The sequence below is a fragment of the Phallusia mammillata genome, chromosome 1, assembly GCF_965637545.1.
Source record: "Phallusia mammillata chromosome 1, kaPhaMamm4.hap1.1, whole genome shotgun sequence".
Classification (NCBI taxonomy): domain Eukaryota; kingdom Metazoa; phylum Chordata; class Ascidiacea; order Phlebobranchia; family Ascidiidae; genus Phallusia; species Phallusia mammillata.
The window spans coordinates 11,508,606-11,529,599 of NC_137252.1; the positions used below are offsets into that span (position 1 = coordinate 11,508,606).

The following is a 20,994-nucleotide window of genomic DNA, read 5'->3' on the forward strand; positions in this document are numbered from 1 at the left end:
TGATACTCTGGCTCGCGTTGCGTTAGAAAATCTACAAAGGGGGTCGCAGAGTAAAAAACGTTGAGAAACACTCCCCTAGGGCCTTGATATTACCCAACGTGTCTTGAGAAACTAGGCGAACTTGCATCTGATCTGGTCAATTTTTGACATAATTGACCTGAAAAGAATTGCCTAGAGGAGATATTAAAAGGTCTTGTTGTATATCATTGATTTAACAACTACGCCTGGTTAAACCCGTGGTTCTCAATCGTAAACTGGTGGCGTACCACCTGAAGACGTTTTTCTATCCCTGCGTAGCAGCTAAACTCTACTGGGATAAGAAGGCCAAGAGATAGGCCTTTTCTACTCGACTTCAATACAGCATATTTCTGAAACCAGTAAGTTTAGCAAATTCTAAAAGAATGTTCAAAACATGAGTTTCGCTCAAAACCAGGGCCGATGAGTTGGATCAGTTGAGTTGCATTTCATGATCTTCCTTGAATTAGACAACTTCTGTTGTATACCGATTTATCACGTGTGTAAATTTAAATCAGATTTGACCAAACTATAGCTTCATTCCGCACCAGACAACAAATAAAAAACAACGCTTTTGTTAAAATAAATTTATTTAAAAGTTCGTAACAAAATAAGTGTATTTTCAACGCCTTTAAGCTATAAGGGCGTAGGTAAAAAGCGAAGCAACAAAAGATAAATTTGAACTTGCAGGAACATACGGTATAAAGTTACTCGTAATTTGTTACTGCACACAATGTTTGAAGAGTTTTGAAAGCTGTTGACTGCATAATGTTATTGTGGATTTATTAATAATGTTGCAGATTGCAAGTCACCGTTTACCAAAGAGTGTTCTGTAATCTTGTAAAGCGGCAAAGTGTAAACAAAACCAATGTAATAAGTGTAGTCTACATCTTTAATAACTTATCTGACAAATTTTCCATTTTGAGTGGAAGCGGTATTTAAACAACAAAAACGATGTAAAAAGCTGTGTGCCTTAGCAAGTATTTCGTGTTATACACGTTACGCGCTTTTGATATTACACATAAAAACAAAAAAAAGTTTGGTTCATTTGTAGGCCAAACAACACTGCACAGCGTGCTAAGCATGGCTTTGTGGCGATCTACAACTGGCGTTTTACGTCTCAGTGTTGCGCTCCTCTTTATGAATCTGCACTGCCAATGCCACCGCACTTCGGAGGTTCGTCAGGGCTTCGTCGAGGTCACGCGACAAGGCTTTGAGGTCACCGTTGGGTGGCGCTCTCTGGTGGATGATTTTCAGGTTGTGTTGGACGGGTCGGATGTCGCCGAAGAACTCTTTGAGAGCCCTGCCCAATTCGGCTTGTACGCGAGTGCCACTGGTTACTGCGCGCTGGCGGTTCGCGGAATCGGGGGTTTCTCGCATGTCGGATAGTTTGTCTGCAAGAAAATTTGATTTAGTTGGTTCGCATCGTTTTGAATTGTATAGTTTAACATGTGAAACCTTTTTTTGCTATAATACGTTTATCGATGGTTTGTTAAAAAAATAGAGTATTTCGAATGCCAACCATATCTTAGTCACTGGCTTTTAAATCTTAGGTGGGATTTGATGTTAAGTGGTAAACGTAAACGAGACATTGCATACCTCTACAAGACAAAGATTTTCGGATTTTTTTGTTCTCCTTTTTGAGTGCCTGCAAAATAGAAAATAAACCAATGCATTTCATCCGTTCCACAGAAAAAATATAGAAATTTGCAGAAAAAAACATATGTTGGGCGTTACTTACGCTGCACTTTGTTTTCAGTTGCTCGTTTGCTTTTAAAGTCGTTTGTAGCTGTTTCCTCAGCAAAGCGACTTCTTTTTCCTGTCACGAAGTATTTTTTTCGGTACTTTACCCAATTAAATGTACAAACTCAAGGAGATCCAGACGAAAATAATTCACATTACACAAACACATTTCATTTCTTAGAATTTAGCCTCCAACAATTACTATTTTTTGTGGTATACCGCAGTATCAAAGTCGTTCAGTTGCCCATCAAGCATCGGTGAAGAGGGAACTGAAGAAAAATCGCTGTCGGCCATCATTATCAATCCACTGTCTCTATTAGGTTCTGCTGAATCAGCATTTCGACCAGCTGTGGAAACAGTATAGTTTCATACAGAGAAAAATTAAATAGAAGCTTTCCTAGTGAGACAAATATGAATATTATTGCTATACGCGTCGACACTAAACACAGGGGTATCGCAGTTTTATCGGACAAAATTATACTAAATCTTCCAGAAACTGCAACTGAGCGAACTTATCAAACAACCGATGGTTAGAGCTAATTGGGCTAAGGTGATGGTTTGTAGTGTACACCTCTACCCGTTGGGCCTTGTGTAAGCCCGCACCTTAGGTATAGGGACACTATCGAGGCATCCCAACTTAGCCGAATGATCCCTAAAGTTTTCATTTAAAATTTAAAGAAATGTACGAGAAGACTATTTAATTAAACTCATATTAGGTCAATAATTCACTACGCTCTTACCTTGCAAACCCCACAGTTCGATCACAAGGGCACATTCTTCCAAATATTGAAGGAATCCTTTGTCAACCAAATCTACAGTTAACTGCTGTGTGTGGTTGAGTTTAGGGTTGAACGTACACCAGAGGGCTTGGGTTTGCAGAGAAGGGTGTTGGTTGTAAAATGTGTATCTGGATAAACATATAAGACGCCTGAAAATTTAACTTCAACTCGGTTAAACACTTTTGCATTTGAAAGGATTTGCACAATGATTCAAGTTTTCCTTGCACACTTGTGTGTAGTAAGTTTAATCATTGGGGCAGTGAGGATTTACACGTTTAGTAAACAATTGGGATTAATCGTTCAGTAAATCAGTTTGAAATGCTTACTTCAACATTACACCCCTGGTGTTGTTTTCTTTGATCCAGCGTAAACCCATGCAGCGGTCAATTTCCAGTTTGCAGCTGAAAGGTTTGCCCAGTAGTTCACTAGGATCATGGACCAATGCGCTGTCATCAAGCAACCTTAAAACATTAAAGTTAATATTTTCATCTCTTTGCATCATTTTTCACATTTGTAAACCTTAGCCCAATGATCCCTAAACCATTTTGCCCTTTTGCTGCTTTTACAGAAAGACAACCTGTGGACCAATATATACCACAGGTATTGTGTTTTATAATTTATGTGTCGAGGAAATATGGCTACTGGTGGAGAGAAGCAACAAATGGGCTGTTTTCCTTTTGTATTACAAAACCGAACTTCAAAAATATAAATAGTTCCCCTTATTCTTTTTTTCACGGGGTTCGAACCCAGGACACTTCCGGGGCGAATCCCGATCAGGTTTTTTTATGTCTGAAAATGGGTCAGGCGCGCTAGACCATTCGGCCAAGTTCCTGCCCTAGTTCCCCTTATTTATTTATTTATTTATTTATTTTTTTTTAATTTTCAAAAAATTTATTAGCATAAAAATACATACACAAAAGATACACAAAAGAAAGAAAGGCGAACGATAGAAGAAATCGCACTTAGGTAGGTAGCGAACGAATCATTACAGACCTGCCCATTTTGCTTTATACATCGGGAGTTTATTTCTATTTAAAGCCACAATGTATTCAGAATTCTTTACTGATTTCACTGTGTGATGAAATAATGAAAGTCTAGGAAGTATTTTCGCGTACTTACAACGGTAAATTACGAATCGAGCGCATAAAAGTAAACAGTTCAATAATTTCGATTCGTTGCATACTCCAAATAAAGCGTACACAGGATTAACATCAAGGGAGATTAAAAATTTCACCGAGATCCATGCAAAGACTTCTTCCCAATAGCTCTGCACACGAATACACTTAAAAAACATATGGCTTATCGTTTCAGTTTCCGTTTCACAGAAAACACATTGGTCTGTATCAGTAATACCAAATGAATACAAAACATCGTTGGTCACAACGGCACGTAAATTTAGTTTTATCTGAAGGGAGCGCAACTTTGTTTCCATTGTCGAATTGTAGTTGGTTTCGTACAGTTTTTCCCAATGGGTAATATTTGAAGCAAGACCCAAATCCCGTTCCCAGCTTTGTTTTTGTTTTTCCGGGAGAACCGTCGTGTATTGTTTAAGTTTGGTATAAACGGCTTTGGAAGAGTCAAATGTTTCAAAGAACTCGTTGCACAAATTTACCAAACTTGGTTTTTCGCCGGAGTCGTCATTTGTTCGATCCCAATTTGGTGGCAGCGCAGCTATCATTTTAATAAAATTTTTGAATTCGTGATTATTTGGCGTAAAATTGAATTTTGTCGCCAATTTATCGTATGATAGATATTCTCCTGCATTATCTAACAAATTGGAATGGTCCAGAATCCCAGCGTTGACGAGCGATTTTAAATAAAAGGTTCGAGATTTAAGCGCAACGGTTTTGCTGACCCACAGCGATCTAGAAAAGGGTTTGGTCGATTCCATTATTTGCATTAACTGTCTGCAATCAGTAATGGTTTTCCTAACTGTTCTAAGAGGAATAATTTGCGAGCATTGTTTTGATGTTGTAGGCAGATTGCCTCGAAACCAACATTCTAACTCCATTTTAGTTATGACACTTGTTTCCAGGTGCTTCCAAGGAGCGCTATAGTTTTCGTCGAAATATTTTGATCCCCATTTAAGGTTTAAGGCCATAATGTAAGTGTCTACATCTAACATATTTGCCCCTCCCTGTTCCAGGTTTGCGATAAGCGTTTTCCGTTTGACTCGTTCCCATTTCGAACCCCACACAAACTGGAACATTTTAGTTTTTAGTTTGCGTAAAAACGCGCTCGGTAGGGTGATGGGGAGCACACTAACTTTATAAATCAACATGGGAATTATTAGGGTTTTTAAAATACAGATGCGGCCCAAAAGGGTCAAACCACGTGAGGACCAAATATTTAAAATTGTGCTAATCTTTTCGATTACTTTCCCAAAGTTTAAAGAAAACAGCTGTTTGGGGTCATTAATGGGAATTTCAATGCCAAGATATCGAAAGGATTCTTGAGGCCATGAGAGACCTTTGTCTGCGTAGGGTTTTTGGTTGGACAAGCGTTTTGACCCCAAATAGAACGCTAGCGATTTTTGCATGTTAATTGTGCAGCCTGACATCTCTGAAAACTTGTTTAATACGCGAAATATTTTGTCGAAATCTGATGGTTCTCCTCTTAAAAAAATTAGAGTATCATCGGCAAGAAGTGAAACTTTAGATTCGCGATTGTTTAGTCGTATTCCTATATAGGAATCGTTGCGCAGGGCCGCAGCCAAACATTCTATACACAACAAAAAAAGTGTTGGGGACAGCGGATCGCCCTGTCTTACACCTCTTTCGATCCTAATCTCCCGCGATAGGAAATTGTTGTTAATAATCCTGCTCGTAGGTCGAGCATAACAGCATTTTATCCATTTAATAAGATTCTGACCAAACCCAAAGACGTTTAATACAGAATACATATATTCCCAGTCCAGAGTATCAAACGCTTTGAAAATGTCTAGCGAAAGTACCGCTCCTGGAATTTGATAAAAATCGCAGCTGTCCATGATGTCAAAGAGCACGCGAAGGTTATCGCCGATATACCTTCCTTTCATAAAACCATTTTGATCTTCGCTGACCAAAATGTCGAGATAAGCTTTAATCCTGTTGTTAATAGTTTTTGAAATTATTTTATAGTCCGTGTTCAATAGAGAAATAGGCCGGTAATTGGTTGTGATCAGGGGGTCTTTTCTGGGTTTGGGGATGAGAGTAACAACCCCTTGCGTTTGGCTTGGACTAAATTTACAATTTTTTTCGGTGTAGGACCAGGCATCAGTAAAGAGGGTTTTTAAATCCGGCCAGAATGTCTGATAAAATTCGACCGGCAAGCCGTCTAGGCCTGGCGACTTGTTTCTTGGCATTTTATGAATTACACCACACAATTCTTCTTGAGTGATAGGCATGTCGCATGTTTCGATTTGTGTCGATTTTAACTTAGGGAGGTTTAAGTCAACCAGATGTTGGGTAACTTGAGAATAAGAATAGTTCGAGTCGCGTTTTTCGTAAAGGTTCTCGTAAAATTTAGCTAACTCCTCCAGTATGGATTTTTGATTGGTATAAATTCGGTCGCCCGCCTTAAGCTTGTTGATCGATTTTTTTCCTACGTGGCGCTTTTCTAAATTAAGAAAATACTTCGTGTTTTTTTCACCCTTTTCGGCCCACAGAGCCCTGCTTCTTATAATCGCTCCCTTAGTTTTATTTTCAATCAAGTTATCTAGGTCGTTTTTCAACTGTGTCAACTGTGTCAACTCGGTCACCAATTTTTGATCTGCAGGAGTATTGGCGCGGACTAATTCGTCTTCAAACGCTTTAATACCCAATTCGAGTTCGTTTTGACGTGATGTGTTTTCCTTTTTTACCCTTGCGCTAAAACCAATTGATACGCCGCGAATAACAGCTTTAAGCGCATCCCATCGAGTGTGAGGGTTGACGTGATTCGCAGGGTTGGTTTGAGTATAATCGTCAATGGTTTTTCTAATAAGCTTCACGTACCGTTTGTCATTTAACAGACGCGTGTTAAGTTTCCAGTAGCCTCTGCCGCGCGCATTGGGGGCAAACTCTAAAGTTAGAACTACTATTTTGTGATCCGACATGATCCCTGGTACAATGTCGGCGTTTGGCACATTGCTTAAAATTGATTTTGAAACGAGGAAAAAGTCTAATCGAGTAGCAACCAGTGGATTACTTTGAATTCTAGAGTACTTTTTAATCGTACTGTGCAGGAGACGGAAGGCATCATTTAAATCAAGTGCGTTCATGTGAGCCTGTACAGTGGCCCGGTAGTGTCTGTTTGCGTGCGGCGCGCCGGGACTTTTATCTAAATTCTCATTTAAAATTATGTTGAAGTCTCCTCCCAGGACAATATCGCCGTCCCCGAATGTTATTACGTCAGCGAAGAATTTGTTAAAGAAATCGGGATCATCTTTATTCGGTCCGTATACATTTGCCAAAGTTAATTTCTTATCAGCGATTGTCAGGTTTACAATCAAAAACCGCCCATCGGGATCAGCCATTAAGTCCGTTTTTAAATATGATAAATTTCTGGAAAATAATATAGCTACTCCCTTACTTCGATTCGTGCCATGTGACCAAACGACTTCCCCACCCCACTCCAACTGCCAAAGTTTTTCGTCCCGGTCTGAACAATGTGTTTCCTGTATAAGTACAATTTGAATTTTTTTTTTCTCGGATAAATTTAAAAATCGATTTCCTTTTGATGGGATCCCGGATCCCAGAAACGTTAAATGACGCTACAGTAAAATACATTAGGCAAGAAGATAAGAACACTGTATAGTATACTAGTAACAAACAACCAATCAGTTCATACCCGTTCAACCCCAAGGTCAATGTCCCACTCGTACTCAAACCCACACGAGCATCGGTAGGGTTTATGAGGTTCAATACATTTAGCAGACTTTTTTCCGCAGCTGCAATTTATCAATTTATATTTACATAAATGGTTAGAACACTCTCTACTCATAGTGAGGTTTGGGATCGGGTTTATCGTGCTACATACGCATGCAATTGAGTACCTTTCACATCTGACACATTCGAGGAGATTTTCTTTCGTCTTGAATTCAGGTTGAAATTGTCGGCAACATGGCATCAAAAACATGACCGCTTCACATTTAGGACAATTGATTTTCTTTTCTTTAACAGGAACAAGTATGCAAGTTTCATCGTCACAACAAGCCTTTGCTATGTTAAAGTCTTGTTTGCACTTGTAACAAAAGAAATGTATAGCGTCCGGAGACAGAAGGCTTTCTTTGTTGCAGTCTGGGCATGAAACAGAAATTGGTGTTTCACATAAACTTTGTGACTTGCTGTTTGGTAACAAAACAGGGCTGGTTCGGCCTCGTTTTTTTGGATTGCTGCCTTGCGAAATGTATTCCGTTCCCGTTTCACAATCATTAGGGTCTACAGGGTGTTCCAAGACATGTTGAGATCGGTTTGCGTAATCTAGGTCAGATTGTAAGTTTTTATCACCCTCCGCTTCTGGTGCAAGGATTGGCAAGTTGTTATCAGTGACTTGCGAGCCCGTGCGTGGCCGCGGAGAACTGGCCCCGATAACGCTTGTTCGTGCTCGGTTGTCCAATTTTTTACTCTTTGCTTCTTCTCTGGCTTTGCTTTGTAGTTCTGGATAATCGTGTTTTCTTTTAAAACAGTTTGCCTGCTTGTGACCCACTTCACCGCAATATTTGCAGGTGAATTGCTGTCCGTTGTATGTAACGTAAAACTCGTACCCATCAATATTTATATAACTTGGGATTGGGTTCTCTGCCACATCTGTTTTGTTCATAGTTGCAATACGCATTCCTGACAATAAACCTTCGTTATCTTTTCTGTGTGCCATCTTTTTAACTTCACCGTATTGTTTAGATAGTTTTTCCGCTATGGCTTCGTTTGGGAAGGGAATGGGTACCCATCCAATTCCAATATTTATGTAATCGCTCTCATATAGGCGGACATTCTTAATATTCGGGGAATCCACTAGCTTGGCTTGCAGTTCTAATACGTTTTTCTGCTTGTGCAAGTGATATCAATTTGAGTTCCTTTCATTTCAGCAATGCCGACCACTTTTTTGACTGGAAAATCAATGTCTTTTAATAGTTTCCATAACTCTTCTCTTTTTAGAATTCTTTCAGCTCTAAAACTGAAGCAGTTCGGCCTTTTCAGCGCACTCCCTGCGCTTTTTATCGCCGCTTGTGCGTAACTCGCCTTATCTTCCATTTTGCTGTGCACTCAACGAGTGTCTGACTTAGAATGTGAGTTCCCCTTATTCTATATTGGGACTTCGTACCTTCTGCTGCAGCGCCCTCTAACGGACGTATTGTAATGGGTGCTTAGCGGTAAAAAATACAGTTTACCTCGGATTACGTTTTGGTAAGTTATTTTTTAAAAATAAAGTGGTGAGTAAAAGTTTAAGAAATTTGAATGTAGATGAACGTACTTGAACATTGAATTGCCAATGATGTGGGTACCTAGAACCACTGATACTACATAGAATCGCAAACACCTATTCATAACAACTGCATATTACAAACAAGAGTATGGGGTTTATGACAACTGTGTTCAGCAAAATATACTTACTGTCCATTGCGCAGACAAGGTGCCATCTTTAGTTCCACCAATCCCACCTCTTCACCATAATAATCATAAAACGCTGCTTGTTCCTCAACATGGAGGTAATGTGCGAGTCCACACAGCCACACATAAGCGCTATGAAAAATAAATAAATTCAATACTACACAAACAAAAGCTTCCAAACGCCTGTGAAAAGATATCAACAGTTTTGTTTACTGCAGATTTTAGTTAACGGTCACAGCAATTACAGAGGTCAGTTTTGGGGATCGATGTGTTGCCTTCAACAAGCGGCTATTTGTTTAAAAAGTGGATTGTTCGCTTTTAATTTTATTTCCTCTCAAAGCACGCAATCTTTGTTAAATGTAACAGTGCATTTATCAACGTTCAGCTCTTCTTGTTGGGAGAAGAAGGGTTAAAATTATTTGAAAAGAATCCACGCAGATCACTCAACATGTACGAAAGTTCTACGACATAGAAACTATTTATTTAATTTGCGTTGACACGAGATAGTCAAACAGTGATTTGGTCACTTACATGTGGTTGAAAGATTAGTTCAAAAATCATTGCCGCAAATGTTTCAACAACTGCCATAGTATCACACACAGGTTTTTTTTTAAGGTTTGGTTTGGGTGACCGCTAAGTAGTTTTAAGAGACCGCAAGTGTTTCATTTAAATACCAAAAACTGTAGTTGTAGTTGCAAATCCAAATTTTGGGAAACCGCTGGAGAAATTTGGGGGACCGTTTCGGTCCAAAACACCTTAAAAAAACACTGATCACACATATAAGTTAAATTGTGTGCTTGGACTCTAGTAAACCTATGCTTACAAAGACCATATTTTTAAGTATTATCCGAGTACTAATTTTTAATTTGCGCTTTGCCAATAAAATGAACTTCTTGGTCGCCCATAATACAGAAATATAGATTTTTTTTTCAATTTCACGTTTTGGGAAACGCTGGGTCCAATGCGGTATAAACCTTACAGTGCACAACTTACACCTGTCAATCACGTGTGTTAAATAGGATGAGTTTTTGGAAAACCTATAAAAACCATAAAGTGGTTGCCCAAACCAAGACGACCAGTGCACCAGGGCTTTAAATTGGCCTAACGATGTTTGGGAATTACCCAACAAAAAAAAATAAGAAGTCCCAATCACAAAATTAATGACGAGACCTTTAAGTCAAAGCATTAAGCCAAAGCAGTAAAAAAGATCCACTGTTTAAACGCTTTTCTAAACTTAATGAAGATATGTATCGAATAATCACCATCCAAGATAGATGTCTTCAACGGGATCCCAGAACGGGTCGTTGTCGTTCGTAAGTCCTTTCAGGCAAGTCGAGTCCTCTTGATAGTTCATGTATAACTCCTCGATCATGTACCGCCGATTGTTGAATTTCGTTTTTGACCAAATCCACACTTGGTTTGTGATCTGTACCAATGGGGTTAGTATTTGCATTGAGATAATACAAAACCAAGTGTATAAAACCCTAGGCCAAACAGAATCAACCGATACACAATCTGCTTAGAATATATATTTTACCAAAAACTTTTGACTTGTTGATTTTTTTTTTGGATTATGTTGCATAGTAGAGAACAGTAATCACTGGAAAACTGCAACTGGATGGGTTGATTTCACTTTAAAATATACATTATTTTTAGGATTTGTATTTATATGTTAGATCGTTTAAGGTTTAACCAATAAATTGCCATTAAGCGGTTTGTTTAACTTGCATTTTACATGCGGGGAAAACGTAAGATTTGTAGTAAAATGTCTAAATTTACGTGGGCATTTGTTTGCCTTCTTAACGAGACTGGCGTCAAGTAAAGTTCAGTGGTTTATTACGTGAGCGCCAGTAAAAAAGGGAAGGATTACTACAAGTTTTGAAAACTATCCCGTTATTTATCACCATTCATCACTGCCATGCAGTTGCCTGTTTTTGAAAAGGTTTGATAAACTGAATCCTTTTTTGTGCTAATCGCGTGTACAAAGCCTCATTTTGTTTCGTACAAGATCATATTTCCTGTACGAAAAAAATGACCCTCGAAATAAAAAATGAAATTTAAAAAATGGGCTTTAGTCAAAAAACAACTTTCTGAACCTTGTTCTTGACTCGTACGATGATATCCTTGGGCAGGTCCCGTCCAGCTTCATCTCGTGTTGCCAGGTTTTTGACTTGTAGCGTAAATTCAACCTCTCTTTCCATTTCCTCACTCATGGCGTTAACACCGGCCACAACTGGCATTAACTCAATGTATTCCATGTACATTTGAAGGAAGGCAGCCTACGAATGAAGATTTTAAGCAAAGAACTGCCTTGAAACTCAACACAACTATAACAATCTTCCAGAACTACGGCAAATACCAGAGTAAAACTCTCTGTATTTTATTGTATTAGAAGATAAGCATTACGCCTTTTTAAGCATTGTCAGTGTCTGTAAAACAAAATGTTCAAGGTTTTACTCTGGGTTTAACTATTGGCCCTAAATCGTCGCAGCATTTTGAAAGTTGCTGAACGTAGTACAAAGGTAACAGATTTTGGGGCAAGAATTTGACCGAATGGTCCCGCTCGCCTGACCGATATGTCACATAAAAACCTTGATCAGAATTTGTCCCCCGGAGTACAACAGATTTTGGTTGGGTAAACCCTGTGTCACTTTGACCAACCTGATTGTCTTTGTTGTTGTTCAAGTTATTCGACGGAGCTAGCTTGCTGGCAAGTTCTTTTTGGAAAAACTGGTAATCATATCGCTTCTTAACATTTGCGTCACCCGTCCGCTCTTCAGGAAAGCCGATGTAAAGAAACAATGCGTTTGATCCGATCTTAAGGCGATCCTAAAAAAATAATTCCTTTAAAATTGTTGCTGCTTCTATCAAAGGGTTTCAGATACGTTACACGAAAATTGTGTAAAAGTGAAAGCAGCATTCGAAAAAAAGATTTGTTTAATAGGGGAAACAGTAAAACGTAAAAGGGACAATTCTCCGGACAATGAAAGAAAAATTAATCTTTCAAAAAACAGAAATCAATTTTAAATGTATTTTAGCTCATTTGTATGCGATTACGAAATGGCGAGGATTTGAAGAAGAAACGCATAAACTTCGATAACCGTTATACGTTATAATCCAAAATTGCCTACCTATTGTCCAAAAATATCCTGATCATTAAGAAATAGCCAGCAAGTCAATCAAACGTATACGTATAAAATCATATTCAAATAGACTGAAACGAAAGGGTGAAATATTGAGTTTACTTGCCCTGTTATGAAGAACTTGTGATCGAGTTAATGGATCTCCATTAACAGTAACTTGTGACCTTGACAATGGCTTTAGTGTGACCTTGCCGTCTTGGCTGACCAACGTACAGTGCTCTTCCTGTATACTGCCAAAACAAGGCGATTAATCAAAACAAGGCGATTTTGTTTTTTGATGACAATTGGTATTAAATGTAAAAGGTCCAAAAGAATTGTGTAAGAAGTACATTTCATTATATTTACCCTAAGCCTTGCAGTACAATGCGTTTTTGTCGACTGTTGTCCAAGTCTTGACATCGACCAATCACAGTGCTTCCTTTTCTGATCACGTACTTAATCACACCACTGAGTTGTGGGTCTTCGTTCACGTTCTTTAGCAAAACAAAAATGCTTTGTATTATGCTTTGTAATAAGTTATTTGTTAATATAAATCCAAATCTAAAGTACCTTTGTTATAGTGTTAAGTTTGTCTTTCTCGAGATAAACTCTAAAGAGTTTAGCAAGTAAACCATAAATAAACTGCCAAAATAAACGTTTCTTTCTGTGCCGATTTGCAAATTGGCAGGTAGAACAGGAATTTTCACACTGAAAAAACTGGTGCGCGATTTTGTCTTTAAAGCACTTTGGGGGTTATATACGTTATAGTACAGCCACATGTTTGTTATTTGACCCAAGTTTAACATCGGTAAGTTTAATACGTTTAGGTAAGTAAATCCAGAGCTATTCCTTTTGTTTCACAAACTGTTTACCTGCATATATGGAAACGTGTCGTGAACATTAATACTCTGCTCCGTGCGTTGTTGTTCGGCCTCCCATTCCTTCCGAGCTTGCTCCAACTTTTGTTCCCATGACAATGACATGTCCCTCAATTGTAGCTCGTTCTGGGATATCAGCTCCTTGATTTTGTCTGCGATAAGAAATTTGATATGTCACACTTTAAATGACGCTACTATCATCAGTCCAGGCGATGTAACTTAAACAAGTGTGGTTGGTTTAAATTTTTCCCTGTTTTTGCAGGTTTTGGCTTTAATTGTTGAATGATTTAAAAGGGACATATGCCGACCTGTTAGCGTTATATTGATTACTACTTGGTACATTTTATTAAAAATATTCTGGTTCACATTAGAGTTCGATAGCTGATTGCAATTAACATACACTTTTGAAAGTTTACCGTTGTCAAAGCCGTTTTCCGAGTGACCGGAAAGCATCTTAAGTAACTTGGCATTTTCCTCTTTAAGTTCACGAATGAGTTTATCCGTTGGACTTTCGTTGACCACAGCCTGGTTTTTGATCTTCTTAGCCCGGTCGGCATAACGCAAAGTGGAAAGGGTCTCTTCGTAATTTACATCAGCTGGGCTAATGGCCGCAATCTGCACCAGGCAAACGTTCAATGATTTAATTATTGTTTGAGCAATATGAAAAAGAACTTGTGAACAAAATACATTAGTCCGTTTGTCTTAATATTGCGTTCTTTTCTGTTTGTACGAAACCGTTTTAGGCATGACTTTATCATCCGTTGCGACATGCTGGGGATTTATTTGCCTACACGTTTCGCAGATACGTAGGAATATAACCAACCAAACCCACAAGTATTCTCACCATAACCGTTTTACTATTTCCGCCAAGGGCACTTTTGAGGAGCTGCGTTAAAACCGAATCTCGATACGGGACAAATTTTTGTGACTTTCCTGATGCAAGAGCTTCAATTACAGTGCCAAGATTCAGCAAACTCTTGTTGATTGCTGAACCTTCTTTTAAACGATCACCTGCAACAACCAAAATGAATCAGTACAAATAGGGAGTGTGTTATATGTTGTCATCGACACTTGCGTGCTGGTCGGCAAACTCAGAATATATGACAAAAGAGGTTTATTAATACAAAATGGTTTAAAACAACCGACCTAAATGAAGGTGTTGCTGCGTTTACGTAAACTTTTCGACAAGTCAGTTAATTGTTGCAAAGGACATGCAAAATTAAGTGGAAAGGGTGGTTTCAACATGCAAAATGGATTTGGTTCCTCCCTTCAGCCTATTTGCAATCAGATGAGTTACATATAAAAGATAAAATGATATTTGCATTTTACTTGAAATAAAAGAACGTTCCAATAAAAGTTGTTACCGTTATCAGTAAACATTATCTGTACAAACAAGGTGTATGAGAAGGTAGTGTTTCATGAGACAGAGTCGCATTATATAAGAATGTTTATCCAACTTAAAGTACTACATGAAAGGAATGATACATCACGTAGCGATGATAAAACTGGGTTTGCCTAACGTCTCAAGATAGTCGGTTATCATGTTGAGTACAATGGCAAAAAGATACAAGGCCACCCCAATGCTGAGTGACATTGTGGCAAAATCGCTAGCTTAAGGTTAACTAAGGTTTACCAGTGGCGCCCGTGGATTTTGCTCTCTCGCTGCCAGCTAAATCGACCAGATTTATTTCGCTTGTTTTTGTGGTACTTTCACCAACTTCATTGTTAAAAATCTGGAAACAATAATGAATGGGTTGTATTAGTAACTTTGCGACGTAGTTTTAATTGTGAAAAAATTAATCTATATTTTTTGTAATTTTAGGTGCACATAAAGACTTTTGCCTTTTTTTCTCTACAGAGACACGTTTGTAAATATTATAATCTTATGGGCTATGTTTGTAGATAAACTGTCATAACCAAATTAAAACCAATAATTTACAAACCTGAGAAAATTTGATGGTTATCACCATATGCGATCGACTGCTTGTAGCATTCATGTTGGTTGCTGCAGTGGATCGGTTTACAGCCCCAACTTTCATTAGCCGTTTAATGGTGGCGTAATCTCTGCAAGGGTGATGGCTGAGACCTTCCACATAAAAACGTTTATCACCCCTCTCGCGGACCTAGAACAGAAAATAAAAACTTGGAAACTTACATTGTAAAACACGATCGAGATGCTGCTCACAGTTTGTAATCCAATTGAAACCTTTATTTGACCTTGAAAAAACGTTTTAGGGCCCCTACAGCCGACGATATAAATAAAGATGTGAATTGTCTACTTTGCTAAGTTGTTAAATACAGTGAATTGGTGTCAACCAGCATGACGTGGAAGACACTAAAACACGAAAGTCTATATCTAACGACAAGTTTGAGAAAAACCGCCGCATGGTATTAAACGAATGGTACTAAGATTGGGCAACTGTATGTTTGTAATAATACTTGACATTTCTCATTACTTTCAAGGTGCCAGCTCCCAAGTTTTGCTTCTTATTGGCCAGTAGATCGCGAATCTGCTCGTTGTAAATTTCAAGAATGCTGAACGAAACCTGCAACAAAAGTTTGGGTAAAATAGAAATTCATGTTTGACGGCTTGCAAAAATCATATTGGGCGAGTTTAAAGCTCTATAAGAGTTTATAAAACCTACGTTTTTACCCTTGTCATTTTGGTTCGTAAAACCAAAATGTCAAAACAAAACGAAAATTTACCTTCTTGCCACAAAACGTAAAGAGCCCTAGACAAAGACATAAACCGTTTCAACAACATCTGCCGCACCTGTAGTTCTTTCGCTTTAGCACTGTCCTGTTTCTCGATAGCTTGAAAAAGCTCCCCACAGGCCTGTGGCACGATTCCTCGATTCACTTTGTCACCAATCATGGAATAACTTTTTCCACTTCCAGTTTGTCCATAAGCAAACAAAGTTGCATTGTATCCATCCCATGCATTGTTCAATACACCTTGTCCCAAATCTTCAAAAACCCGATCCTGCAAATGTTTGTGACGTCATCAATTACAATCCAGAATTGGTAATAGTTGATTGTTCATCATTGACACGTTTTTTATGGTTTGTATAAGACGGCGAAGTTTGAGTAAAAAATGATTAGTATTATATGTTTGTTAATAATGAGTGATTAAAAAACTTAAGGTAAGTGTGTGACTTTTAAAGTGTGATTCTTTTTTGTATTTAGTCTGTCGTTGTGCATATAACTGCAGCTGTTTTGTCAGAATAGGTTTACAGTTTCGGTAGTACTGAAAGGTAAACGATTTGTCCTCAATGTCGTCACATACCCGTCACGAGTTTTACAATCCTAATTGACAAACACAGTGTTTTATCAAAATTTGAGTTTTTTCGGAGATTTCTGAGTAAATAGTTACCACTTTATCAACAATCACTGGTACGGTTTCAGGCAGTTTATTTGTGTTTAATTCCAGCAACAAAGACCGGCCAACAGGTTATATTGGGTAATTCGATTACTGACGCATCTTTTGAATGCTCTTTTGTGAAATCATAATGGCGACGGGAAAACCCTGCTGCTCGTAAACTAAGGCACGCTTTGTTAGCATTGACGCGAGAAAAACATTTACTGATCTTCTAATCAGATCACCGCCATTGTTACAGGTTCGAAAAGCTTTAGTGAAAAGATTGTGTCAAAAGTCGCTGAATAGCCAGGTTAATATTGATTGACGTTTAATATCTGTTTTCCTCCAAGGTTATGAAGGCACTTGCAGTTATTAATTGACAATTGAAACAAACCTGGTCAACATACGGACTGTGGTCACCGTCGCGTACTAACTGTCCGTTGTCCAGTTCTCGGAACCCGTCATGTGACCAATAGGACCGGTCGAAAGTAAAGTCTTTGGTTTCTCCGGTGTTAGGGTTTGTAATGGTGGTCGTGTTGCCCCGTATAGAAATCGCACATTTTGAGTCCTTACTTTTCTCTCGCTGCAACAATAATGTCGTGCGTTTGAGTTATTAATGCGTATAAATGCCAACCGAAACGTGATGTGTTTTCGGGCCGCAGGCAAATTTACAATAAATGATAGATGGACATTGTGAAATTAGTGGTTCACATTCAAAACAGAAATCATGTATAGTTTGTTTATTTGCCAACACAACCATTTTCATCGGAACTCGTTAAAATAGTATTTAGGCTACGTATTCGTTTATGCGAAAATTTCGACATTTTTCAAGAAGCCGTGGAGTCGCATCCGAACTGAAATGTTTGTTTTTCTAAATTCCTGCTCCCTGGCCTAGTTGACGTCACAGAAAAGGAGGGGGTACGAATTTAGCGCCGCTGTATTAACACAAAATAAACTGATCTGAATCATGTTACCATGTAGAACGTTTCTCAACAGAGGTGCTATTGGATTAGTTAAATTTTGTTATTTAAATTCAATGACTGCTAGACATTACAAATCAATTTGTAGTGACCGATGTTACAATGACTTCATTCATGACCAGGCTTGTCCCTCGTTTTGAGGCTTAAAATATATATACAAGAGGAACTGTTGTTTTATTCCCGGTGGTAAACGTAAAATACTGTTTAACTAGGAGCTTAGTAACGACGTAGTTTCCCACAAACTATGACCTAAAATGATCGTTAATGCAAATCATTATCATGAGAATAAAGTTATTCGCAAATAAGCGATCTTTTCCACAGCTGTGAGTTTATGTATAGGTTCCTATTACGTAATACGTATATAACACAAAATATGATGCAATATTGTTCATAACGACCGCTATTTCAAGTTATTGTACGAAAGTCACTTCAAACCTGGATGTGCATAAACAAACACCGGTAGCTAATCCGGCCCGTTACGCCCACTTGAAAGAGATTTGAGTGGATGTTTCGTACGCTCTATACCTGTACCTTTATATCAAAGTCAAGTAAAACCGCGGTTGTCGATTTAGGTCCGTGCGTATCCGCCTTTGCAATGTCAACACAAAGGCAACACCATCGATAGCGCCTTGGCTCGTCACCAAAATCAATGGGCCTTAATAGAGAACCCTTGACAAGATCTGTTTAGATGTGTCAATTTGTTTTGAAAAATTTGTTGCTTGTTGAACAAATTTATAAAAACGTAATATTTCATTTTCGTCCTGGCATTTAGCGCAATTTGTTCAATGGTAAAGAGGAGAACCCATGCGTTTAGGACGATGTTAATCATTGCACTTCAATCATAAAGCAAATAGTTCCTCGTTTCAAACGTAAGTTCTATACTTGGCTTACAAGTTCTGCTAACTTGAAATTGTTTGACTGTTTTGTCGCTCGCTAAATATGCCGACAGTAATATTTTTGAATTTATGAAACGAAGTATCACCATTGACGACCCAAACTGACGCGCTTCATTCGCCCCATTGGTCATTAATTACTCCGTAGGGTGTTTGCTTTGCAAGATCCCAAATATACTAACGCTCGAGTCACTGTTTGTTTTCGCAAGTTGTTCAGCCTACTTTTCCTCTCAACCCTTAACACACTTGAAGCGGTTTTCAACTTATTTATACTTCACCATACGGGTAAATGCGTTAGACAGATATGGTTTTAATTTTGTTTTGTTCTTTTTTGTGGAAAAGGATGTGTTTCGACTGTCGAACACTGCAAGTACTGCACAACTAAAATTGGTTCGTCGTCTGTTATATAATCGAAGCCAAGACGGGTTCTGGTGCGAAGCAGTATGTGTTTCATATTTATTATCGTTGCATATTTAATTGGACGACAGCCACGCACGAAATCCGCGGAAAGTACAAGGGTGTCATAAACGCGTTATGCAGGAATGCAAAACATTCGCAAAACAAACCCCGCAATAAAACCGTGTCCTCGTTGGAAGGTTGCGGACATTACGTCACGCATGTGGCCATCGAGTTCGCTGGAAACTAATAAAGTCTCGTGTTCATTCGTCGGAATTACTGTGGTAGAATCAACTATCTTTTCTTGCTACTCCTAACTTTACGTTTGTGTTGGCGACGGCTACCACAATGATAGTGTGGTGGTATCAAATTGCTCTACTATTCAAAAGATAGCCAGTTCCGCGTTGGAATAGTTTAAAATCAAACAGAGAATTCGATCCATTCCACATGTGGGCTGTACCAATTTAAAACTTTTTGGTTTTTCCATTTTTTCCAATTCATCACGCTTTGTAGAGCCAAAATGTTGCGGTGGCAAAGAATATTTTCAAATCAAACGTAACAAAGGAACATTTCGGCAACCGCAGGGCTTTCCAAACCGGGGCCGCGACGCTGTAAAGTAGGAGTGCGCAACCTGGACATTTATACCAAATATATGTATTGCCGGGCGTGACATAAATAAAAAAACGTTACCCAGCACGTTAGGAATTAATCTGGGCTCTTCAGGTGCCGGTAAATAGTATACTTGTGAGACAAACCTATTTCTTTACATCAGTAACTTACAAATAAGATGAACATAAATTCATAACTGGGATCAGCCCTGAAGCGTCTATGCAGACCAGCGATCACGGCACACTCATATATAAATCACAGTACGCCAGGCCCATTGAAGGCGCTATACCAATTGAAGGTCGTGGGTTCGAATCCCACCGCAGGCTAGATTTTTCTAGCCTACGCCTTGCCATATGGTGGTGAATGCTTGGTGACCGGCTGATTTGGTATAGCGCCTTCAATGGGCCTGGCGTACTGTAACTTACAAATAAAAACAAAATTACACTTGGCGGCCGTTGAAAAAAAGATGCGGTCGCCTTTAGCGAAAAGGTTCTGCACCCCTGCTGTAAGGGATAGGGCAATGAGTTTTGGGGGTCGCAAGTGCTTACTGCTCGTCCTAGCGTACTACTGATACTGAACATCTGGGGTGTATGTTTGTCACGAAGGGTATCACCGAAAATCAGCCTGATGTAACTTACAAATTTGCAAGCACGTAATGATGCAAAATTTGCACCAAACGTCCTTACAGCTTTGAAATTGCTGTTGAGTTGACGGTGGGAACCTTAAGAATTAAGATCAACGCAGTGAAGAATTTACAGCCTCCCAAATAGGTCACGTCCCGCTGAGTTTATCTTCATCGCAAATCTTCCCTAACGCAAGTCTTGCGTCGCAAGAAAGACTTATTGCGGTAATTATGGAATCGTTTGCCGGTCTAGCTATGCTGTGTTAACAAAGTAATAGTTTTCTGTAACTTATACTCAATTGGCGATCAAACAAACTTAGAATTTGCAAAGCTAAAACCTTGTTTGATGAGACCGATGCCCGGAGTCGTTTTCTTCAAAACAAGCATAAACAATAGCGAATAAACTTTGCTTATCAATGTAATAAGTCTATAAAAAACATTAAATTCCCAGAGCTTCAGTTTTGTACATTATTTATTTAAAAAAATATCAACGAAAACCATGTTAGATTAAACTACTGTAGCGTTTTGAAACATCAAAACAACAACAAAAACGTACCTCGTTGAAAGGACGAACTCTTACTGCAACTTTGATGCTGTCACTGCCATTGGAAGGCATCTTGCTTGAACTTATCGCTGTGTCTGATGCAAAACGTAAATTTCTCTACATTCCGTGTCTGAGGGAGTGCGCTTCACAGCAGGTTGTCACCAACGATTTTCCTGTCTGGTTTTGTAAAATCGCGAGGCGCAGGCAGAGAAAAAGGCAACACACGTCGTCCTTTTTTCTGTTGACCGCAAGTTTTCGTCTTAAGCTGGAGACATTAGACCAGCGGTTCCCAACCTTTTTGGTGCCGTGACCCCATGATAACATTTGCCAAGTTGCGGTGACCCCAAGGTCAAAAATTAGTAGGCTCTAAATTAAAATTTACTGTATTTATTTGATTGGGGCTAGTGGTCCTCGGCCTAAAACAAGCGAACCATGCCTTAGGCTAGATTTGTCAAACTCAAACAATCTTGAGGACCAAAAACAAAC

General features: G+C 38.8%; 1 protein-coding gene and 1 pseudogene across 3 annotated transcripts; both read right to left on the reverse strand.

Annotated features, from left to right (window-relative positions):
* Positions 1-587: 587 nt before the first annotated feature.
* Positions 588-20,676, reverse strand: LOC145225274 (kinesin-like protein KIF28). 2 transcript variants are annotated; one of them, XM_080091971.1, is made up of 21 exons: positions 20,521-20,676; positions 16,859-17,047; positions 15,880-16,089; positions 15,563-15,652; positions 15,050-15,229; positions 14,740-14,839; positions 13,951-14,117; positions 13,523-13,721; positions 13,101-13,258; positions 12,595-12,722; positions 12,356-12,479; positions 11,768-11,935; positions 11,203-11,385; positions 10,369-10,532; positions 9,110-9,238; positions 2,864-2,998; positions 2,499-2,665; positions 1,978-2,105; positions 1,757-1,834; positions 1,615-1,663; positions 588-1,409 (listed from the first exon to the last, which is right to left on the reverse strand). In XM_080091971.1, exons 1-21 carry the CDS (start codon positions 20,578-20,580, stop codon positions 1,129-1,131), a joined length of 3,087 nt encoding a protein of 1,028 aa, XP_079948097.1. In that variant the 5' UTR covers positions 20,581-20,676; the 3' UTR covers positions 588-1,128. The 2 variants fall into 2 exon arrangements, with proteins under 2 accessions (XP_079948097.1, XP_079948101.1); XM_080091975.1 differs by lacking the exon at positions 16,859-17,047.
* On the reverse strand, positions 5,502-9,093 carry LOC145225327 (uncharacterized; annotated as a pseudogene). The gene is made up of 4 exons (XR_013859862.1): positions 7,552-9,093; positions 7,347-7,446; positions 7,089-7,173; positions 5,502-5,623 (listed from the first exon to the last, which is right to left on the reverse strand). The product of XR_013859862.1 is annotated as an uncharacterized LOC145225327 (transcript).
* Positions 20,677-20,994: the final 318 nt, after the last annotated feature.

What these genes read in the sequence shown, in the direction of transcription:
- LOC145225274 (XM_080091971.1), bottom strand. Translation starts at nt 20,580, where the DNA reads ATGCCTTCCAATGGCAGTGACAGCATCAAAGTTGCAGTAAGAGTTCGT. An exon ending in CTAAAGCGAAAGAACTACAG is followed by an intron (nt 15,653 to 15,879) that starts GTGCGGCAGATG and finishes CTTTTGTTGCAG; the next exon opens with GTTTCGTTCAGCATTCTTGA. An exon ending in CACAAGTTCTTCATAACAGG is followed by an intron (nt 11,936 to 12,355) that starts GCAAGTAAACTC and finishes TTATTTTTTTAG; the next exon opens with GATCGCCTTAAGATCGGATC.